Source organism: Artemia sp. Qi Xiang Cuo, chromosome 21 (genome assembly GCF_049724085.1).
Source record: "Artemia sp. Qi Xiang Cuo chromosome 21, ASM4972408v1, whole genome shotgun sequence".
NCBI lineage: Eukaryota > Metazoa > Arthropoda > Branchiopoda > Anostraca > Artemiidae > Artemia > Artemia sp. Qi Xiang Cuo.
The window spans coordinates 15641695-15663547 of record NC_142814.1 but is presented as its reverse complement, the minus strand read 5'-3'; the positions used below and the strand labels follow the sequence as shown (position 1 = coordinate 15663547).

General features: G+C 35.0%; 1 protein-coding gene across 6 annotated transcripts in view; it reads right to left on the bottom strand.

Moving 5' to 3' along the window:
* LOC148939273 (uncharacterized) overlaps window positions 1-21853 on the bottom strand; it is a 280313-nt gene that overhangs the window by 6947 nt on the left and 251513 nt on the right. For 5 of the 6 annotated variants that reach the window (XM_089106654.1, XM_089106655.1, XM_089106657.1 and 2 more), the window contains 3 exons: window positions 13507-13660; window positions 9246-9388; window positions 4527-4638 (listed from right to left, as the gene is read on the bottom strand). In XM_089106654.1, the coding sequence (XP_088962780.1) occupies window positions 4527-4638; window positions 9246-9388; window positions 13507-13660 (409 nt within the window). Of the gene's footprint in view, window positions 1-1301; window positions 1342-4526; window positions 4639-9245; window positions 9389-13506; window positions 13661-21853 lie in introns of all 6 variants that reach the window. The other variant, XM_089106659.1, reaches the window with a different exon arrangement.

Below are 21853 nucleotides of genomic sequence, written 5' to 3'. Positions count from 1 at the left end.
AATGCGGGGAGGGGGGGGGGGTATGAAAAATAAAAAAAAACACAAAGAAGTAAAATTACAATTCTACTTGTACTCCTGCAATTTAAAGTACTAATGCCCGGAACAAAGCTGCTTGCGAAATACTTTTAAAAGGAAATTCGATAATATGCCAAAATTAAAATAATTCCTTTAAGTTAAGCAAGAAGAGCCCAAGCTTAAAGCGACTGAGGTCTTCAAAAGACCTCAAATTTCTTCACCCCCTTTAGATTTTCTAAAGTCGTGTCGCTGGCTATTTGGTTTAGAGCAGAGGTCGTGGAGCGCAGGGTTGCCAACCCTAGTGATATTGTATATTGCCTAAAAAAAAAATTTGCATTAAATCAGCACAAAAATCGCCCAGCATATAAATCGCAAGGTTATTGAAGAGAATAAACCAAAAAATCACTAAAATCTAATGATTTTTTCGATGGGTGGCAACACTGGTGGCGTGACTCTGTAAGCTCAACCAGATTTGACCCTGTTGTAAATTGGTATCTGGAAATCTGGAGAAGGTAGAGAGGAAGAGTTGGCTAAAGCACAGGAGGGCTGGCCGCTAGCTTCCTATGGGACTTTCTTACTGAAGGGCTACGAAACGAATATCATCACCGCCGGTAGGGAGTTTAAAGTCCAATTCTGTATTCCCTAAATCTTTTTTAACTTTAGATTTTGAGCTCTTTTCTCACCATGTCAACAAGTTTTTAAAACTGCTTCCATTCTACTTTAACGACCCGTTGCTAGTCTAGGAGACTTCAGCAACATTAATTTTCAAGTAATCCTATGTCATTTTAGCAGAAAACACATAAACAAATTTTCAAAATCAGTATTTTTTTATTTTACAGTCCAATTTGCCAGCAAGATAGTGAGTTCCATAAAGTAAAGTGGCAACCCTGCTGATATTCAGAAAATAAAGGTATAATGCTATGACCGTTGCTTTAAAATGAGGCTTTGTTTACCAGTGAAATATCAAATTTTTCTACAAATATCCAATTTTGTCCTTTTAGTACCTTTTTGGTCTTCTATGGGAGAGGAACAAATGCCAGGCTATTTCGGAACTAAACAAGTTTAGTAAATATTGAAAGTGCAGAGCATGCTTTGGTTCCTTCATGCTTTTCAGTCTAGCTTTTGCTGAACAAAACAAGACAGTGCATAATTTGGTGTTGTTAATAAAGAGTTGGATTATGGTCGTTACAAATCCAAAGGGACAGTTGACTCTAAGTTGTAATTGTCTCTTTGGTTTTGTACCGTTTGCTATTAGGCTACGTTAATTGGCCAGATTCAGATCTTACCGCAGAAGATCTAGTGGTATTTGGACACGTAGGGCGGAGCCTAAAGAAAGAAAACACATTAACTTCGCTAACTTGAGTATCATTAAGCTGCAGGATGATCAAACACTTGTGAATGATTTTAAAGAACAAATTAAGCATTAAGTTTCACCAGATATATCACTTCTAGCAAAATTCATTGGCCCATGTACTCCTCAGTTACTTTGGCTATCTAAGGAAAGTAGCCCTTCCGCGCAATATCATTCGATTGAATTGGATAACGCTCCGCCTGCACTCGGGCTGGATAACGCTCAGGCAGCTCAATGCCATTGTATATCGTCAAACTTTAGGAAGCCAAATCATCTGATCGAATGGCTTTTGGGGTTACAAAAATATTGAAGTGAGACGTCTGTACAAGCATCGATAATCTATGATTAAAGTTTTTAAAATACGAACAATTCTCGTAAGACGAAAAGGAAAACAGTAAAAAATATGATGTAAAGAATAAAGAATAGGAGAGGAGGATCCATCAAAAATAAAACATTAAGATAGTCAATAAAAAGTAATTGAAATCAGTCAGTAGATATACATCATCGACATAAGCCACCATATTCGACTGTGTAGATTTTCACTTCGATCAAACAATTTTGAAGGATAAAAGTATTTGTTAGAATGTAGTACAAGAATGAGTTTGAGGATAGGCATACGTGGGCACTAAAAAAGGTCCAAAACAAAATAAAAGAATTTTGTGTTTATCTGTCTGATAAAGTTATCACTTATATCGAAAACTAAAAATAGAAAAAAAAACAGTTCGTTTAGTGTTTGATGAGAGTTCAACTAAGACCAGAGGGCAAAATGCTACAATTTTTACCAATTCGAAGTGTCATTGAATACCAATATTTTTTCCAGTTTTCTTTTAATTTCTTTGTGTCTTTTTTTCTTCAAAACAAGCTTAAAATGAGAAAATGCTAAACAGAGTTTAAAGTCTACATGCCTGAATTTGTGAAAATTGCCAATTTTTATTTATAAAATGATTTGTTTCAAAATTCAAGAATTTTCCCCAAAAATTGTTAATTATATTCATATTTAGTTCTAAGCCCTTTACCTAAATTTTATTTCTTTCCTCAAGTCATATTTGTCAATCTTAGAATTTACCTATTTAGAGCAGTTCAGACAAGACCAATGGATCATATTCAACCAATCAAATCAAAGTAAGACGTCAAAGAATGAAAGCTTACATCGGCTTGCTGTTATTTTCTTTGCGTCATTTTCTCAACGCAGTAAGTCAGGGGTGCCTGTATGATGTACAGGGTTGCCGCCCTTTAAAAAAAATCATTAGACTTTTGTGATATCGTAGTGATTTTTTCAATAATCTAGTCATTTATGTGCTGATTTAGCGTTTTTTTGTTTAGGCAACATAAAAATTACTAGAAATAGTGATAAACCACTAATGGTGGTAACCCTGATGGTACACCTATTAACTAATACAATCGAACTAAAGACACCACCAAAATATTATTCCAGAGAAGTAATAAATAGTAACAGTAAAGGGGTAATAAACATGCACTATATCTCTATTAGACTGAAAAAGACTTGATTTTACATGAATCCAAGCTTGAAAGGTGACAAATACCCAGGGGTTAAGAAACTAGAGTTAAACATGTTTTTGTAAATTAATTTCCCACGGGAAACTTTGTCCCCTCCACATGGCAAAACCAGCAGACATTGTCTATGAACCAGGTACGAAAGGTAATCCTCTGAAACTTTGTCCCCTTCACTTGGCAAAACCAGCAGACATTGTCTATGAACCAGGTACGAAAGGTAATCCTTTGAAAGTTTGCCCCCTTCACTTGGCAAAACTAGCAGACATTGTCTATGAACCAGGTACGAAAGGTAATCCTTTGAAAGTTTGCCCCCTCCACTTGGCAAAACCCGCAAACATTGTCTATGAACCAGGTACAAAAGGTAATCCTTTGAAAGTTTGCCCCCTTCACTTGGCAAAACAAGCAGACATTGTCTATGAACCAGGTACGAAAGGTAATCCTTTGAAAGTTTGCCCCCTCCACTTGGCAAAACCCGCAAACATTGTCTATGAACCAGGTACAAAAGGTAAGACTTTGAAACTTTGCCCTCTCCACTTGGCAAAACCAGCAGACATTGTTTGTGAACCAGGTACGAAAGGTAATCCTTTGAAAGTTTTGCCCCCTCCACTTGGCAAAACCAGCAGACATTGTCTTTTAAGAGGTACAAAAGGTAAGGCTTTGAAACTTTGCCCCCTCCACTTGGCAAAACCAGCAGACATTGTCTGTGAACCAGGTACGGAAGGACATCCTTTGAAACTTTTGCCCCCTCAACTTGGCAAAACCAGCAGACATTGTCTATTAACAGGTGTGAAAGGTAATCCTTTGAAACTTTGCCCCCTCCACTTGGCAAAACCAGCAGACATTGTCTATAAGCAGGTACGAAAGGTAATCCTTTGAAACTTTGCCCCCTCCACTAGGCAAAACCAGCAGACATTATCTATTAAACAGGTACAAAAGGTAATCCTTTGAAAGTATTAAATACAAAATGGAAATATTTCAATATCGACAATATACTTGCGAAACAAAGTCCCTTGGGAATGTGCGTCAAAAGTAAAAAAGCATAGGCACCGTCAATACGAAAATTTAGATAAGTTTTAAATTTCGTGATTACATTTTCTGAATGAAATAGTTTGCATTCCTCTAGTAAATAGGACGAATAAAAATATTAACTCTAACAATGCAAAGTGATGAATATTTTGACATTACAAAAACATCAGTTTCAAGTGAAAAAAATATATATATTTGGCTTGATCAGTTTTTTTCTGTGGATCAATGAACGTAATGACTTTCAAAATATTAGAAAAATTTAGCGCAAATCATAAAAAAATTTTTACTTCCAATTTGTACTATCACTCTGAAATACTTTTCAAGTGATCTTACCGCAAATTTCCTCGCTCCGCACGTCCCTGGTAATAATGTGTCCAAAAATTTATTCAGAACTAAAAATCATATATAGCATACGTACTCTAAGGAAAAACCTTCATTTATTTTCCCCAAGTAAATAGCCCTCCCCCTTGACAATTCATAATATTACTTACTTGACTGCTATCAGTAATATAACATTAAAAAAAGTAATATCCAAAAAAAATATATTAATTCATCTGAATTAAATCCATTATAAGCTCCTGGAACTTTATAAGAAAAATATAAATTAAATATAACTTACAGGAAGAGTCCCAGACAAGTTTGAAGTACTACCACTTATCCTGATAGCAGGGGGACGACTTGAAGATCTTGTAGAGATTTCAGATATATCACTGCCGTCATCACTTTCCATACTACAATAACACAGACTTTTCTTACAACGAGCATAGACAAATAGATAAATACATCCAGAAACAATTCAATTATTTCGAGAGGTTTTTATTTCGAGAGAACCTCTTAAGCCCTGTTCATATGCGTGCATAACCGAACTTAAATTTCCAGCATCATCACTATGGACCAATCAAGAATACTTATAAAAGAGAAAGCAAAATGTGATCGATAATCGATAAATAAATGAAACCCAAAACGAGCAGAAATTACAATAAATAACCGAGTCAAACTCAAAACGAGCAGAAATTAGCATAAGTTGGGCTCAAAACCCCTATGCCTTCCCCAGGCCAGAACATAATTTGCACTTTAATGAAAAAAGTATAAATGTTTTTACTTTTATAACTTTAATAAATCAAATAATATTAACATTTTGATTACTAAATATCAGTATATGTATATTAAACTGACAATGCACATTTATTTATATTTTTTTCATTTAAGGGCAAATTGTGTTCTGGCCTTGAGAGGGCACAGGGATTGTGAGCCCTACTCATGTTAATTTCTGCTTGTTTTGAGTTTGACTCGGTTATTTATTGTACTTTCTGTTCGTTTTGGGTTTCATTTATTTATTGATGGTGATCTGTGGTACTTTTACGCTTGGTAGATTATTTTATTTTATTTTTGCTCATTTTTTTTTAAATGAAGTTCTTTACTTTTTTTTGAAAAACTTATTTTGTGAATTTTTTTTTTTAATTAATTTCTGTTCGTTTTATATTGACAAAGTCTTTTCAGGGAAAAAGAAAATAATACTTCAAATCTTTTCGTTTTTTTAAGACTTTATAGTTTGGCCTGCTATTTGTATGCTGGAGAAAAGCTTTCCGCAATTTTTAACAACATACGCCCTTTTAAAAACCTGGAAACAAATAGTAGTGTTTAATTTAGTTTCATACTTCCTCTAGTTGACCTGAAATGGAAAACTTGACACCATTCGCAAAAAAATATGTTTACTTTCTTGATAGATGGGATACACTTAACGCTATTTTGATTTGGTTAAATTTTAAGAACAGAAGTAGCCCCGAAGGTCTGAACATAATACCCTTAGTCGTTCTTGGGATAGTGCTGAGATGTCTTATTGGTAATTAGCATTAACAAATTGAACTTTGATTTAATATTAAGGCAACATTTAGTTTTTGAACATAAAGGGGAAAATGGGAGGGTGGGCGTGGGAGCGGGATTAGTTGTCCTCCAATCAATTTCGACTATTAAAAAGGGCATCAGCCCTTTCTATTTTCAATCGAATGAGCCCTTTTCAAAGTTCCTACGAAAACTCCTTCGATACGAAGTGCCCTCGTCTAAACAACAACAAAAACAACATAAAAATACATTAGACCCACATCGATTTTACTATAAAAATGTCAAACCTTCCAATCACTTTCGACTATTAAAGGGCACTAGGCCTTTCGATTTCCAACCGAATGATCCCTTTTTGAGTTTCTACGACAACGCTTCCTAAAAACATTTTATATGCCACCGGGGCATAAATTAAAGCCTTTGCCCTAAGGTCTGTTAGGGTGGTTGTCATCCTCTAAGACCTGATTTCCAAAATTTTCGACTACGTTAAACAAAACGGCTATCTCAAAATTTTGGTTGGATGAGTTTGGGGAAATGGTGGACGTGAGAGGGGTGGTAGTCGCTCGCTAATCACTTTCAACTATTAAAAAAGGAACTAGCCTTTTCAATTTCCAATCGAATGAGCCCTTTTGAAGTTTCTACGACATCGCTCTCAATAAAAACATTATAGCCCCCAGGGCATAACTTAAAACCCTTGCCCTGAGGGCGGGGGGGGGGGAGTTGGCATCCTCAAAAACTAAATTTCAGAACTTTCTACTACGTTGAACAAAATGGCTATCTGAAAATTTTGATTGGATGTTTTGGGGGAATGATGGGCGTGAGAGGGGTTTACTTACCCTGCTTTCACTTTCGATTATTAAAAAGGGCACTTTCCAATTGAATGAGCCCCTTTTGAAGTTTTTACGACAAACCTATCTATAAAAACCTTATATGACCCCAGGGCATAACTTACAACCTTTGCCCTGGGGGCTCTGGGGGGTTTGTCATCCTTAACTACATAATTTCCAGAACTTTCAACTACGTAGAACAAAATGGCTCTCTATAAAGTTTGATTGAATGTTCTTGGGGAAATGGTAAGCGTGAGAGGGGGAATAATTACTCTCCACACACTTTCGACTATTAAAAAGGGCAATTTCAATTTCCAATCAAGTGAACCCTTTTTGAAATTTCTACAACAACTTTCTATATAAACCTTATATGCCCCCAGGCCATAGATTACAATTCTTGCACTGAAGGCTCTGAGGGGGTCATCATTTCTAAAAGACCTAATTTCCAGAACTTTCAACCACGTTGAACAAAATGGATATCTCAAAATTTTGGTTGGATGTGTTTAGAAAAATGGTGGGCTTGAGAGGGGGGTTAGTTACCCTTCAATCACTTTCGACTATAAAAAGGGCACTAGCCTTTTGAATTTCCAATTGAATGAGCCCTTTTTGAAGTTTCTAAAACATCGCTTTCGATTAAAACCTTATATGCCCCCGGGGTATAACTTACAACCCTTGCCCTGAGGGCTGTGGGGGGGGGAGGGTTTGTAATCGTTAAAGACCTAATTTCAAAAACTTTCAACTACGTTGATTAAAATGACTATCTAAAAATTTTGATTAGATCTGTTTGGGGGAAAGGTGGGCGTGAGAGGGGGGTTATTTGCCCTCAAATAACTTTCGACTATTAAAACGGGCACTATCCCTTTGAATTTCCAATCGAATGAGCCCTTTTTCAAGTTTCAACGACAAAGATTTCAATAAAAACCTTATATGCCCCCAAGGCATAACTTATAACCCTTGTCCTGAAGACTGCGGGGAGTGTCCTGCTCAAAGGTATAATTTCCCGAACTTTAAACCACGTGGAAGAAAATGGCTATCTCAAATTTTTGATTGGATGTGTTTGGAGAATTTATGGGCGTGGAAGGGGTGCTAGTTGCCTTCCAATCGCTTTCGATTGTTAAAAAGGTCACTAGCCATTTCAATTTCCAATCGAATGAGCCCTTTTTGAAGTTTCTACGACAACGCTTTGTATCAAAACCTTGTTTACCCCCAGGGCATAACAGACAACCCTTGCCTTTAGGGCTCTGGGGGGTTGTGATCGTCAAAGACCTAATTTACAGAATTTAAAACTAAGTTGATCAAAATGGCTATCTCAAAATTTTGATTGGATGTGTTTGGGGAAAAGGTGGGCGTCAGAGGGTTGTTAGTTGCCCTCCAATCCTTTTCGACTATTAAAAAGTACACTAGCCTTTTGAATTTCCAATCGAATGAGCCTTTTTGAAGTCTCTACAACAACGCTTTCTATAAAACCTTATATGCCCCCAGGGCATAACTTAAAACCCTTGCCCTGAGGGCTGTGGGGGAGTGTCCTCCTCAAAAACATAGTTTCTATCTTGAAATCAACGACGCTGAACAACATGGCTATCTAAAAATTTTGATTAGATGTGTTTTGGGAAATCGTGGGCGTGGAAGAGGCGTTAGTTGCCTTCCAATCACTTTCGACTATTAAAAAGGGCACAAGCCACTCCAATTTCCAATTGAATGAGCCCTTTTTGAAGTTTCTAAGACAACTTCTTCGATACGAAGTGCCCTGGTCTAAAGGAAAAAAATAATAATAAATAGTACATTGTGCCAACATCGTTCTCATATGCCCCCAGGGCATAACTTACAACAGTTGCCCTGAGGGTTGTGGGGGAGTGTCCTCTTCAAAAACATAATTTCTGTCTGGAAATCAACTACGCTGAACAAAATGGCCATCTCAATATTTTGATTGGATGTATTTTGGGAAATGGTGGGCGTTGAAGGGGTGTTAGTTGCCTTCCAATCACTTTCGACTATTAAAAAGGGCACATGCCACTCCAATTTCCAATCGAATGATCCCTTTCCAAATTTTCTATGACAACTCCTTCGATACGAAGTGCCCTGGTCTGAAAGCAAGAAAAAAAATAATAACAATACATTGTGCCAACATCGTTCTTCACTTAGGCAGCGCTATTGCGCTGCCAATGATGATTTAGTTTGAAAAGATGTTTCTTTTCCTTCAATAATTTTTTTCCGTTGAAAAAGGCTCTTGACGTGGAGTCGAAATATTCGGATTTTTTTATTATCAAAATTTTGCTTTTTATCTATTGTTTTCTCTCATTTGTCTTGAAAAAAAATTGGGATAAATCAGAAATTATTCAGCCAAGCCATTAAGCAGCATATTATTTGAAATGGATATACTTAAATCACTATAATAAGTGTTTCTAAAAATCCAGCCTTGAAAATATTTAATTCTATTAACTCAAACTCTCAATTCTAAATGCACCGACGTAAATAAAAAACACTAAAAATAAGTATTATTCTGGAAGCTTTTTGGTCAAAAGCTGACGTAAAATACTCTCGTATTGAATAAACATGGCCATTTTGGTCGGAAAATCATACATCTATTTAGCCGTAAAGAGTCTCTGTCTAGACATTAGTAAGCTAATTGCTTCACCCTACAGACGATTTCACTTGCAACAAGTTTAAAATACCTTTGATTTCGAGATGACGACCCTTTTTTGAAGAATCCAGTGAGCCTATCTTTAACAGACTTCTTTTCTTTTTCTGTATTCCTACTGGTTGTTGAGTCTAAACTTAGGTCAGAACCTGTAGTGCCAACTCCTGCAGCCAAAGCCTAGAAATGAAATACAATTTAAGGGCTGAGCAGACATACCTGTAATCAGTGAAGATTTTCCTACTTATGTGTCCAAACGACATAGAAAAAATGGTGTCAGTCTAGCTTAGCATCCAACTTATCATAACCTTCCTACTGTTCTTTCAAAGAAAAAAGAAGATCTAGACCATTTTTCATAAAAATTGGGATTTATCACCATCAAAATAGTGAATAAGATTAGCGCTAATTTCTCAAATCGTTGTTGTAAATTATAAAAATTCCCCACCTAAAATCTGCGCTGCTGTTTTTATAACTCGTACGAAGTTGCCAAATCAGCGTTGATTTTGTCTACGTCCGTGTCGATCCCTTTATTTTCAAAAAACGAATTTTCGCAACATTTTTTTTTTAATTTATAAAGATGACAATATAAAAAGAAAAAAAGAAATAGAATTTTAAAAAAATAAAATTTAGCTGCCAAAAAAAGAGCAAAAATGATCATAAATCACTGTTTCATCAAATTGAGAGCAGCAATTATTTTTTTAAGCAAGTAATTACCAGCACCATTAATACTATTCCGATGTGTCAGTAATTTTGACATTTAGGCGATTCCCAAGTGCAAAAGTCCCTAAACTAGGTAAAGTTTCGACTCTTAAATTGTTTGAATAAAAATGTTGTTTGATATGTTTTGTTTTACACAATGCGCAAGTCAATTAACCTAGACGGTTGCCAAGCCCTGAAAGCAATTTTGCAAGCGAGGACTATGTCTCAGAAGCCTACTAAAGGGGAAGGGAGAAGGGTATTTTTTGTTCGAGCTCCTTGGAGATTTTTATACGATTTTTCCCGTAATTTTTCTAAAATTTTCTAATCTCTTTTTTTATTTGTCATAAATTTATAATCGCTGCGTCGAAAATTCTACCCCAAACCAAAATATGGGTGCCTAAACTTATCAATAGGACCCTCCCCCCTCCAATAGCCTAATTTTGGATAATCCCTGTTACTTTAAATTTTGGTTCCTAGGGAGGTTTGGAGCTAATAAGCGAACAAGGGTTAATCCAAAATTTTCTTTCATAGGCATATGTAAAAGACATATACATGCACAATTGTACACGTACGTCTACACAGGGTGTGTCATGCTATATACACTATTTAGTTGATTTTCTGGGCATCAAAACCAATCCTCCTCTCTTATTTAGATACTTATTTAGATTACTAGATTTTAGATTAGAAAAGGCCCGATTGGACTAAAAAATTTACGATTTTTTAACAGAAAGATAAGCGTGTTATACCGTTTTTGAACCGGAATCATTCAAACATTTTTAGTTTGCATGAGAGAAGTACCGAAGTTGGCCTGGGTTCCCTTCACCTACGAAAAGCAACCAAACTTCTGTTACCACAACCATGTGCATTCTTTTAAAATGATAGTCCTGTTGTAATTATAAAGTTCCCAACCTTCTTCAGGACTTTTAAAATGCTTTTATGAAAATTTATTCTTTTTGCTTAAATTAGGTGTTTTGATTTTGGGCCCAAGAAAATTGTATAGCACATTTTATGTTCTTAATACAGAACACCCGCCGAGACTTTAGACTCGGCGGCCTAACTTTATTAGTGAAGAATCAATTTTAGTTTTAACCAAGAAATTCTTACCTCAAATGTGTTTGTATAAACGATTTTTTTTTGGCAAACAAAAGGAGACAAGCATTCATATTTAGGACATTCAAAATTATAGAAAGTATAAAAAAAATTCATGGCTACTCGCAATATTAAATTTCTGTTAATTTCCGTTAGTTCCCTGCTTTTTTCTTGTTTGTTAATTTTCCTGTTAATTCAAGGTTAATTTCCTTTTAACTTCCTGTTCAATGTGAATTTTCTCTTCATTGTTAATTTTCTATTCATTGCAAATTCCCTGTTAATTTTAGTGTTAGTTGTCTGTATATCTGCTCCTACAACAATATCTGTAGTTCCTGATGCTTCAATAGACTCTGTTTTTGTAAGCTGTTTCAGTTTCCCTGCAATTTCTTTCTTTTTCTTGGTTTCAGAAGTTAGAGGAGTTAAATTATTTGTCTTGTCAATTTCCCTTAATTTTCTTGTTTATTTTCCTGTTAGTTGATTTTTCTGTTAATTCTTTATTAATTTCCTGTCAATTTTGTATTCAGTTTTAATTTCCTATTAATTTTAACTTTAATTACCTGTATATATGCTCCAATAATAATATACCGAAGCACGACCCCTTCAAGCATGGAAAACAAAACTGTTGTGAGAAAACTAAATACTTACTAAGTTGGTCACTCCCTTTGGGTTTCTAGTATTTTCCAAATTTTTTTTTATTCACATTTTTTCACAAAAATTCCCACAATTTGTTTTTTTTCTTTTAGACAAAACAATAGGTCCTTGAGAAATCCCACAAAGGTATATACATCAATACAGCAAACAAGTTTTACCGCTATCTCGACCTTTCTTTTATTAACTTCCGCATTCTATTTTACTGTTAGCTTGTTTCTGTTTCCCTTAGATTTACTCAAATATTGACTATTCCCTTGGAGAGAGCAAAACGACAAAAAACTAATAAAGATCGAATAAAAGGAGAATTATGCGTACAAAAAATAATTATGCGTATAAAATAATAAAATAATAATCAAAAAACCTTTTAATGATACTATAGTGTTAAATGGAAACAGAAACTGAATCTTATCTGAAAACCATATGATACTTTAGTGTTAAGTGTTTAATTTCCTATTTATTTTAACGCTAATTACCTGTATATATGCTCCAATATAATATCTGCAGTTCCTAATGCATCAATAGACTTTGATTTTGTAAGCTGTTTCAGTTTCCCCGCAATCCTTTTCTTTCTCTTCGTTTCAGGAGTTCGAGGAGTCAAATTATTCATGCTGTTAATTATTCATTAACTTTCTGTTAATTTCTTTTTCTATGTGAATTTTCTTTTAATTTTAATGTTAATTACCTGTAAATCTGCACCTATAATAATATCTGCGATTTCTAGGTTTCATGAGATAGAGGAGTTAAATTATTAATTTCGTGGAATTTCCATTAATTTCCTGTATATACTATGTTTGTGTTTTTCCTGTTAATTCATTATTAAATTTCCGTTAACTTCCTGTTCAATGTTAATTTTCCTGTTAATTTTAATGTTGATCATCTGTATATCTGCTCTTACAATAATATCTACACTTCCTGATGCTTCATTAGACTTTGATTTTGTAACCTGCTTCAGTTTCCCCAAAATCCTTTTCTTTTCTTGGCTTCATGAGTTAGAGGGGTTAAATTATTCATTCCGTCGAATTCTTATTACCTTCATGTTGTTATCTAATTTATTAATTCCTGTCAATTCAGTATTAAATTCCTGTTGCCTTCCTGTTAAATTTTAAGGTCCTGTTAATTTTAATGTAATCATCTGTATATCTGCTCCTATAAAAATATCTACAGATCCTGAGGCTTCAAAAGACTTTGACTTTGTAAGTTGCTTCAGCTTCCCCGCAACCCCTTTCTTTTTCTTGGTTTCAGGAGTCAGAGGAGTCAAATTATCCATTCTGATTGCATCCCGTTAATTTCCTCTTTATTTCCCTGTTAGTTGATTTTCCTGATAATTCATTGCTAATTTCCTGTTAATTCCCTGTTGAATAGACTTTGAATCTGTAAGCTGATTCAGTTCCCACGCAAGCCCTTTCTTTTTCTTGGTTTCAGGAGCTAGGGGAGTTAAATTATTCAATATTTCAGCTCCCATATAATATCTAATATCCCATATAATATCTATTTTTCCTGTTTATTTTCCTGTTTGTTGATTTTCCTGCTAATTCATTGCTAATTTACCGTTAATTCCGTGTTCAATGTTAATTTCCTGCTAATTTTGATTTTAATTACCTGTATTCCTCCTCCTAAAATATTATCTACAGTTCCTGATGCTTCAATAGACTTTGATATTGTAAACTGGTTCAAATTCTGCGCGACCCTATTCTTTTTCTGAATTTCAGGATTTAGAGGAGTTATATTATTTATTCTGTTAGCTTCCCGTTAATTTCCTTTTTATTTTATTTTTTTTTGATTTTCTTGCGAATTCAAAGCTAATTTCCTGTTAATTCCCTGTTCAATGTCAATTTCCTGCTAATATTGATGTATAATACCTGTATTCCTGCTCCTACAATAATATCTGCAGTTCCTGACGCTTCAATAGACTTTGATTTTGTAAGCTGCTTCAGTTTCCCCACAATCCCTTTCTTTTTCTTGGTTTCAGGAGTTAGAGGAATTATTTCACTTGTTGTTGAGAAATCTGACAACCTGAAAAGAGGTATCATTATTTGTTTTAAGTTAACTATATAACAGGATAAATATGTAGCAGCAATTGAAGATGGAATAGAATATGTCTATTTATTACCATTAGCTTTAGGCTAACTCAAGCAATTACCCCTACTACTAACAACTTACTGGCCAACACAACTACGCCCGCTCCTCCTCCATCCCAGTCTATTCAAATCCTCCCTCTTCACATCCTTCGAGGAAATTTCCATTTCCCTCAAATCTTTCCTTACGACATAATCCCACCACAACGGAGGACGACCTGCTGTCTGTTTAGCCCTAGATGGTTGGCCGAAAAGAACTTCATCTGCAGAACGTGCCGTAGCCATCTCAACCTCTCTCTCTCATTATAGCCCCAGTCAGCGGGATTGGACCACATTTTTCGTACAGCCTACTGTTTGAAATACGATCAGTCAGTCGGGTACCTAAAACAATGCAGAGGCAATCTCACTGGAAAACATGGAGCAAATGTTCCTCCGTTTTTCAAAACGTCCATGCTTCAGAACCATATTTGGCTACTGTCATCACTGTAGCTTTCAATATTCTAATCATGGTTTGCAGCCTTATCTTCCTATTCTTATAAACTTTTTTTTAACTGTGAAAACAAACCTGGGCCTTGGCTATTCCACTTTTAACATATTCACTGCACCCACCGTCTTTCCTAATAAAACTACCAAGGTAAGTGAAGCTGTCACTTGAACGATCGTTTCGTTATTCAACATAAGAAGGAAAGTCACTATAAAAAAAAGTGCACGAACATAAAAAGTAGTAGCAAGTGATGCTTAGAGGTCAGCTTATGAAGATACATAAAATCATACTCGACTATGGAATTATGGCATCTTTCCATTGTTAAAGCGAAATCATCTTTAGCTTTTTACTTAAAAAAAATCAAAAATCTTTAATGTACATAATTACGTTACTGCATGTACAGTGATAAATAGTGTAAAAAAATTAAATAATTCTACTTAAACATTACAAAATTACTAAGTTTAGACTGACATTCTTTCTTGTTAGTTTAGTACAGTATTCAGTTTGCAACTGGTTAGGGAAGATTTCAAGTGCATACATCGTGTTTTACGCATACGAAAATTGAAAAATTCAAGATTGCAAAAAAATTACCCCCTCCCCAATCTTTGCTGAAAGTAGGTATAAGAACATCAGCCTTTCATTTGAGCATGTCCTAAACAAGCCCGGAATGACTAAGTACAGCGCTCGATTGTAATTTTTTGTGGAGCCTTCCCTATATATTGAATTTCTAAGTAAAATTCAAATTCAGTATATAGCTTATATATATATATATATATATATATATATATATATATATATATATATATATATATATATATATATATATATATATATATATATATATATATATATATATATATATATATATATATATATATATATATATATATATATATATATATATATATATATATATATATATATATATATATATATATATATATATATATATATATATATATATATATATATATATATATATATATATATATATATATATATATATATATATATATATATATATATATATATATATATATACGTTAATTTACGTTTTTGTCCTCCAGATACTATGAAACTGCTGAAAATGTCTTTTGAAATTAACATCAACGAATACAAATACATGAATTTACATATTTCTAAATTTTTGTTCTATAAGTTCTACGAAAACTGTTTGAAAATCTAATTCCCTTGTGTCTTCACTTTCGATCGATATAATTGCTAAAATATTTAATCTTTCCTGGTTCGTTGTCTTTACTGAAATCGTTAAGAGTACTGCACAATTTCCAAAAAAAAATTGTTCATTTTGATGATAGCGCGGGGCCCTTTTAAACGCGGGGCCCAATCGTTCCAATCGCCTTTTATCCGGCCTTGGTCCTAAGGCTGGCAAGTACGCCTGAATGTTTCAGGGGTCGGAAATAATAATAAAAGAAATTTTATGTGATAGATTACATAAGAAGTGACCAGAAAGTTGGAGATGTTTAGCCTTGGAGGGGGGGGGGGGGGCAGAGGGAGAGTCAAAATTAAATAAGACGAAATTAGTTTTCAAATTCTTCATTAAACCTAAGATGCACTTTTCAACACAAATATTCTTTACCGTTACTCGTGTTTGCCATATTCGTGTTTGGTTCGTTTTCTTTTATTTATTGAATAACTTCAAAGTATTATCTAAAGTCTCTATGCTATGCTTTTCTGCAGTGATTGATACGTACGGAATAGTAATTTCAAAGTAGGAAATTTTTAAATCTTTGACTTACAGTGTTTGGCATATGATAAAACAATGAAGAGTGAGGAAACAAAAAACCGAATGAGGGTGATTTTTAGCCACAAAATAAAATGTAAAAACAAAGCAGATATTTTGACAAAAATCTCCGCCAAGCCGTACCAACAAAATAGCCTTTTAAAGTTATTCAAACAGAGATAAAAAAAAACGAGTGACGAAAAAACAACTCACAAATGAAAGATTATTCAAAAATTGAATCGGATATAAAGTAATTTTCTGGTACTTGATGCAGCTTGTCTACCCACGTGATTTGTATTAAGATGATTAATTGGTCTTTCTTAGAAAATTTTCGTCTCGATACAGATATCCCATTAGGGGCAGGCTAGACAATTCCCTGTTTTTTTAAGGGGTAGGGTGACAGCCTGCAAAAACAATAAATAAACTAGAATGGGAAACCCTTAGGATTTGGATCTTCGGCAGTTTAACATGGAAAAGTAGGAGGGAAAAGCTACTAATACCAATTAAGTAGGCCGCCTGATGACTTCATAAAAAACAAAATATTTCAAAGAAAATTGGATATTTGATAAGTTTTATTTGATAAGATTTAGGACACAAGATGAAATTTCTCTGTAACTGATAATCAATAAGCATTTTTCGTTCTTAGCCAAATGTTTTAAGCTAAAATCCAGCCTGTACAAAGAAAGCCTAGGTTAGCTTGGGAAAATTATGATAGGTTAAGCAGATTAGTTGAGCTTAAGATGGTACGCCTGCATGGGACAGAATTCCTAAGTAGGTAAATGTTGGCACAATGTATGATTTTTTCCCTTTTGACCAGGGTACTTCGTATCGAAGCAGTTGTCATAGAAACTTCAAAAAGGGCTCATTCGATTGGACATTGGGGTGGCTTGTGCCCCTTTTAATAGTCGAAAGTGATTGGAAGGCAACTAACCCCACTCTTACGCCCATCTTTTCCCCAAACACATCCAATCAAAATTTTGTGATAGCCATTTCGTTCAACGTAGTTGAAAGTTCTGGAAATTAGGTCTTTGAGGATGACAACCCCCCCCCTCAGAGCCCTCAGGGCAAGGGTTTTAAGTTATGCCTAGGGGGTATATAAGGTTCTTATAGAAAGTGTTGTCGTAGAAAATTCAAAAAAGGGCTCATTTGATTGGAAATTGAAATGGCTAGTGCCCTTTTTAATAGTCGAAAGTGATTGGAAGGCAACTAACACCCCTTCCACGCCCAACATTTTTCCAAACACATTCAATCAAAATTTTGACATAGTCATTTTGTTCAAAGTAGTTGAGAGGTCCCGAAATTATATCTTTGAGGATGACACTCCCCCCCACGACCCTCAGGGTAAGGATTGTAATTATGCCCTGGGGGTATATAAGGTTTTTATTGAAAGCTTTGTCGTAGAAACTTGAAAGAGGACTAATTAGATTGAAAATTCAAAGTACTACTGCCCTTTTTAATAGTCGAAAGTGATTTGAGGGTAACTAACCCCCCTCTCACGCCCACCTTTTCCCCAAACACATCCAATCAAAATTTTTAGATAGAAATTTTGTTCAAAGTAGTTAAAAGTTTTAGAAAATAGGTCTTTGAGGATGATAACCCCCTCAGAGCCCTCGGAAGAAGGGTTGTAAGTTATGCCCTCGGGGCATATAAGGTTTTAATAATAGATAGTGATGCTGTAGAAACTTCCAAAAGGGCTCATTTGATTGGAAATTAGAAGGACTTGTGCACTTCTTAATAGTCAAAAGTGATTGGAGGATAACTAACACCCCTCTCACACCCAACATTTCCCAAAACACATCCAATAAAAATATTAAGATAGCCATTTTGTTCGACATAGCTAAAAAGTCCAGAAATTATGTTTTTGAAGATGGCACTCCCCCCACAGCCCTCGGGGCAAGGGTTGTAAGTTATGCCGTAGGGGCATATAAGGCATTTTTTTATAAAAAGCGTTGTCGTAGAAAATTCGAAAATAAATCATTCGATTGGAAATTGCAACAGCTAGTGCCCTTTTTAATAGTCGAAAGTTATAGGAGGGCAAGTAACCCCCCTCTCACGCCCACCATTTCCCCAAACACATCCAATCAAATGTTTGTGATAACCATTTTGTTCAGCGTTGCTGAAAGGTCCGGAAATTATGTCTTTGAGGATGACAACCCCCTCACAACTTTCAGGGCAAGGGTTGTGAGTTATGCCCTGGGGCATATAGGTTTTTTTTATAGAAAGCGTTGTCGTAGAAACTTCAAAAAGGGCTCATTCGATTGGAAGTTGAAAGGGCTAGTGCCCTTTTTAATAGTCGGAAGTGATTGGAGGGCAACTAAGGCTCCTCTCACGCCCACCATTTCCCCAAACACATTCAATCAAAATTTTGAGTTAGCCGTTTTGTTTAACGTAGTTGAAAGTTCTGGAAATTAGGTCTTTGAGGATGACAACCCCCTCACAGCTCTCAGGGCAAGGGTTATAATTTATGCCCTGGGGACACATAAGGTGTTTACAGAAAGTGTTGTCGTAGAAACTCAAAAAGGGCTCATTTGATTGGAAATTGAAAGGGCTAGTGCCCTTTTATATAGTCAAAAGTAATTGGAAGGCTCGACATTATTATAGTAAAGATTGATGTGGGTACAATGTATTATTATTATTATTTTTTGTTGTTGTTGTTTAGACCAGGGCACTTCGTATAGAAGGAGTTGTCGTAGGAACTTCAAAAAGGGCTCATTCGATTGAAAATAGAAAGGGCTAATGCACTTTTTAATAGTCTAAAGTGATTGGAGGGCAACCAGTCCCCCTACCACGTCCAGCCTCCCATTTGCCCATTATGTTTAAAAACTAAATGTTGCCTTAAGATTAAATCAAAATGCACTGTGTTAATGATAATTTCCAATAGGACATCTCAGCAGTATCTCAAGAACGACTGAGGACATTATGTTCAAACTTTTGGGGCTACTTCTGCTCTTAAAATTTAACCAAATCAAAATAGCGTAAGTGTATCCAAGCTATCAATGAAAGTAATCGGATTTTTTTTTGCGAATGGTATCAAGTTTTCTATTTTAGGTCAACTAGACGAGGTATGAAACTAGATTAAACACTACTATTCGTGTCCAGATTTTTAAAAGGGTGTATGTTATTAAAAATTGCTGAAAATTTTTCTCCAGAATACAAATAGCAGGCCGAACTATAAAGTATTAAAAAAAACGAAAAGATTTAAAGTATTATTTTCTTTTTCCCTGTAAAGACTATGTCAATTTAAAAGGAACAGAAATTGATTGAAAAAACTTTTTTTACAAAATAAGTTTTTCAAAGAAAAGTAAAGAACTCCATTAAACCAAAAATGAGCAAAAATAAAATCAAATAATCTACCAAGCGTGAAACTACCACAAATCAGCATCCATAAATAAATGAAATCCAAAACGAACAGAAATTACAATAAATAACCGAGTCAAACTCAAAACGAGCAGGAATTAACATGAGTAGGGCTAAAAAACCCCTATGCCTTCCCAAGGCCAGAACAGAATTTACACTTTACTAAAAAGAATACAAATGAACGTGCATTGTCAGTTTAATATACATATACTGAAATTTAGTAATCAAAATGTTAATATTATTTCATTTATTAAAGTTATAAAAGTAAAAACATTTATATTTTGTGGAAAAACTGATTTGTGGAAAAAGTTTTTTTAATTAATACACCTAACAATTATTTAGGTATATTTATGTAACCGAAAAGAAAAGTATGGAGTAGTTTCAGGTCATATAAAGTCCCCAAACGCTAGATGGCGATAAGAATTTTCTGTTTCAACACTAGTGTCATTTTCTGCTCTTAAAAGTTTTCTAATCATTGAACTGAATCAAATAATCATTGGACTGAATTAAAGAATGTAGGTAACTCAGGAGAGTTCAACCTTCGGTGATTAAATTTGAGAAGAAAGAGATTAAAAACTTTTAGCACCAAATACAGTGTAACGTGTGATAACTTCATTAAAAACAATACAAAATCTCAAGGAAAATTAGACAATTTACATATTTAATCTGCAAGGCTGTACGGTACAGCTTATGTTTCTGTATAAGTGATAATTAATCAGCATTTTTTCCAGAATTATTGAAAGTCAAAATCCTGTCTGCACGACATTGGCTAATTTGGGAGAATCTAGAAAGCTTAAGTAGGCTACTGTAGGTTAAGAAAGCTTAAGGCTACTTAAGAAAGCTTAAGTAGGCTACTGTGAAAGAATTCTCCTTTCTTTATCCGCTTTACATTTTAAAGCATTTGAAGAGAAAACTGTACAGTAGTTCAAAGTAGCAGTAGTATAGGGTAGGCAAACAAAATAAAATACACAGAACCGTAAAAAAACGAAATAAAATCAATAAAATGAAATCACCAAAATAAATCAAGTAATGTGAAATAAGAAATCTACTATGCTACAGAACTGAAGCTGAAACTCCCCTGTAAACAGTAATCAGTTAGCACTTTCAAGAATTATCTCAACTTAAAATCCAGTCTGCAAAAAGTAGGCCTAAGTGGGTCTTAATTAATTGATATAATCAACCTAAATGTTACAAAATTAAAGCTGAAATATGCCTGCAAGTAATAATTAATCAGAATTTTTTTTCCCAAGAATTATTTTAGGTTAAAATCCAGTCTGCCCAAAGCAGGCCAACGTTAGTCTTGGAAATTGGCGAGTTAAGTAGCCTAGGCCCACTAGTGACACAGTTGTGCTTCCCTTTATTACATTTTAAAGTAGTTAAACAGATAAGTAAGCAGCAGTTTAAGGTATTTTGATGAACTTTGTCTTAAGGAGCACAGGAAAGGCAATCGGAGACCATGGAAACAAATGAGAAGGAAAAAGTCTCCTTGACTTAGATTATGCTGATGATTTAAGCATCCTAGATGAAAGTGTGAGCAAATGAATGATGTTTTACAGGTATTGAGAGTTCCGGGTGCAAGAATATGTTTGAAAATTAATGTCAAGAAGACTAAGTCACTAAGGCTAGGAATAAGTGAAGATGAAAAGGTGAATTTGGGTAATGAAAAGATTGATCAGGTGGACAGCTTCACTTACCTTGGTAGTATTATTAGTAAAGATGGTGGGAGCAGTGAAGATGTCAAAAGTAGAATAGCCAAGGCTCAGGGTGTTTTTTCACAGTTAAAAAAAGTTTAGAAGAATAGGAAGATAAGTCTGCAAACCAAGATTAGAATATTAGAAGCTACAGTGATGACAGTGGTCAAATATGGCTCTAAAGCATGGGCACTCCGAAAGGCGGATGAAGATTTGTTAGATGTTTTCCAGAGAAATTGCTTAAGGATTGTTCTGGGTGCCCGGCTGACTGACCGTATTTCAGACAATAGGCTATAAGAAAAATGTGGTTCAATACCGTTCTCTAGGGCTATAATGAAAGAAAGGTTGAGGTGGCTAGGGCACGTTGTGCGAATGAAGGATGACAGGTTGCCGAAGATTGTCCTTTTTGGCCATCCGTCTAGGGCTTAATGGAAACAAGGTCGTCCTCGTCTGGGGTGGGAGGACGTCATATTTTTTTTTTAAAAGGAAATGGGAACTTCCTGGGAGTGTGTAAAAAGAGGCTTTGAATAGATTGTGATGAAGGAGGACCATGCGTAGATGCGTTGGCCTCAGGCGGCTTGGTGCTGCGGTGAGTTGTTGTTAGTAGTAGTAGTAGTAGTTTGAGGTATGTTAAAATAGAAACAAAAGCGTTAAACGCTAGGTAGCGTCGGGTTCTTTTTTTTTAAATTCCCGCCAGTTTCCTCTCATACAAAATATCTGTGAGCCGTTTTGGCTAAGTGGTTGGCGCGCTGGTTTGAGAGTTCCTTATCCAAGGGGCACATGCTTGATCCCTGACGTATCCAGTTATTTGATTCAGGACGGGGGCAGTGGCGTGACTCTGTAAGCTCAGCCAGAGTC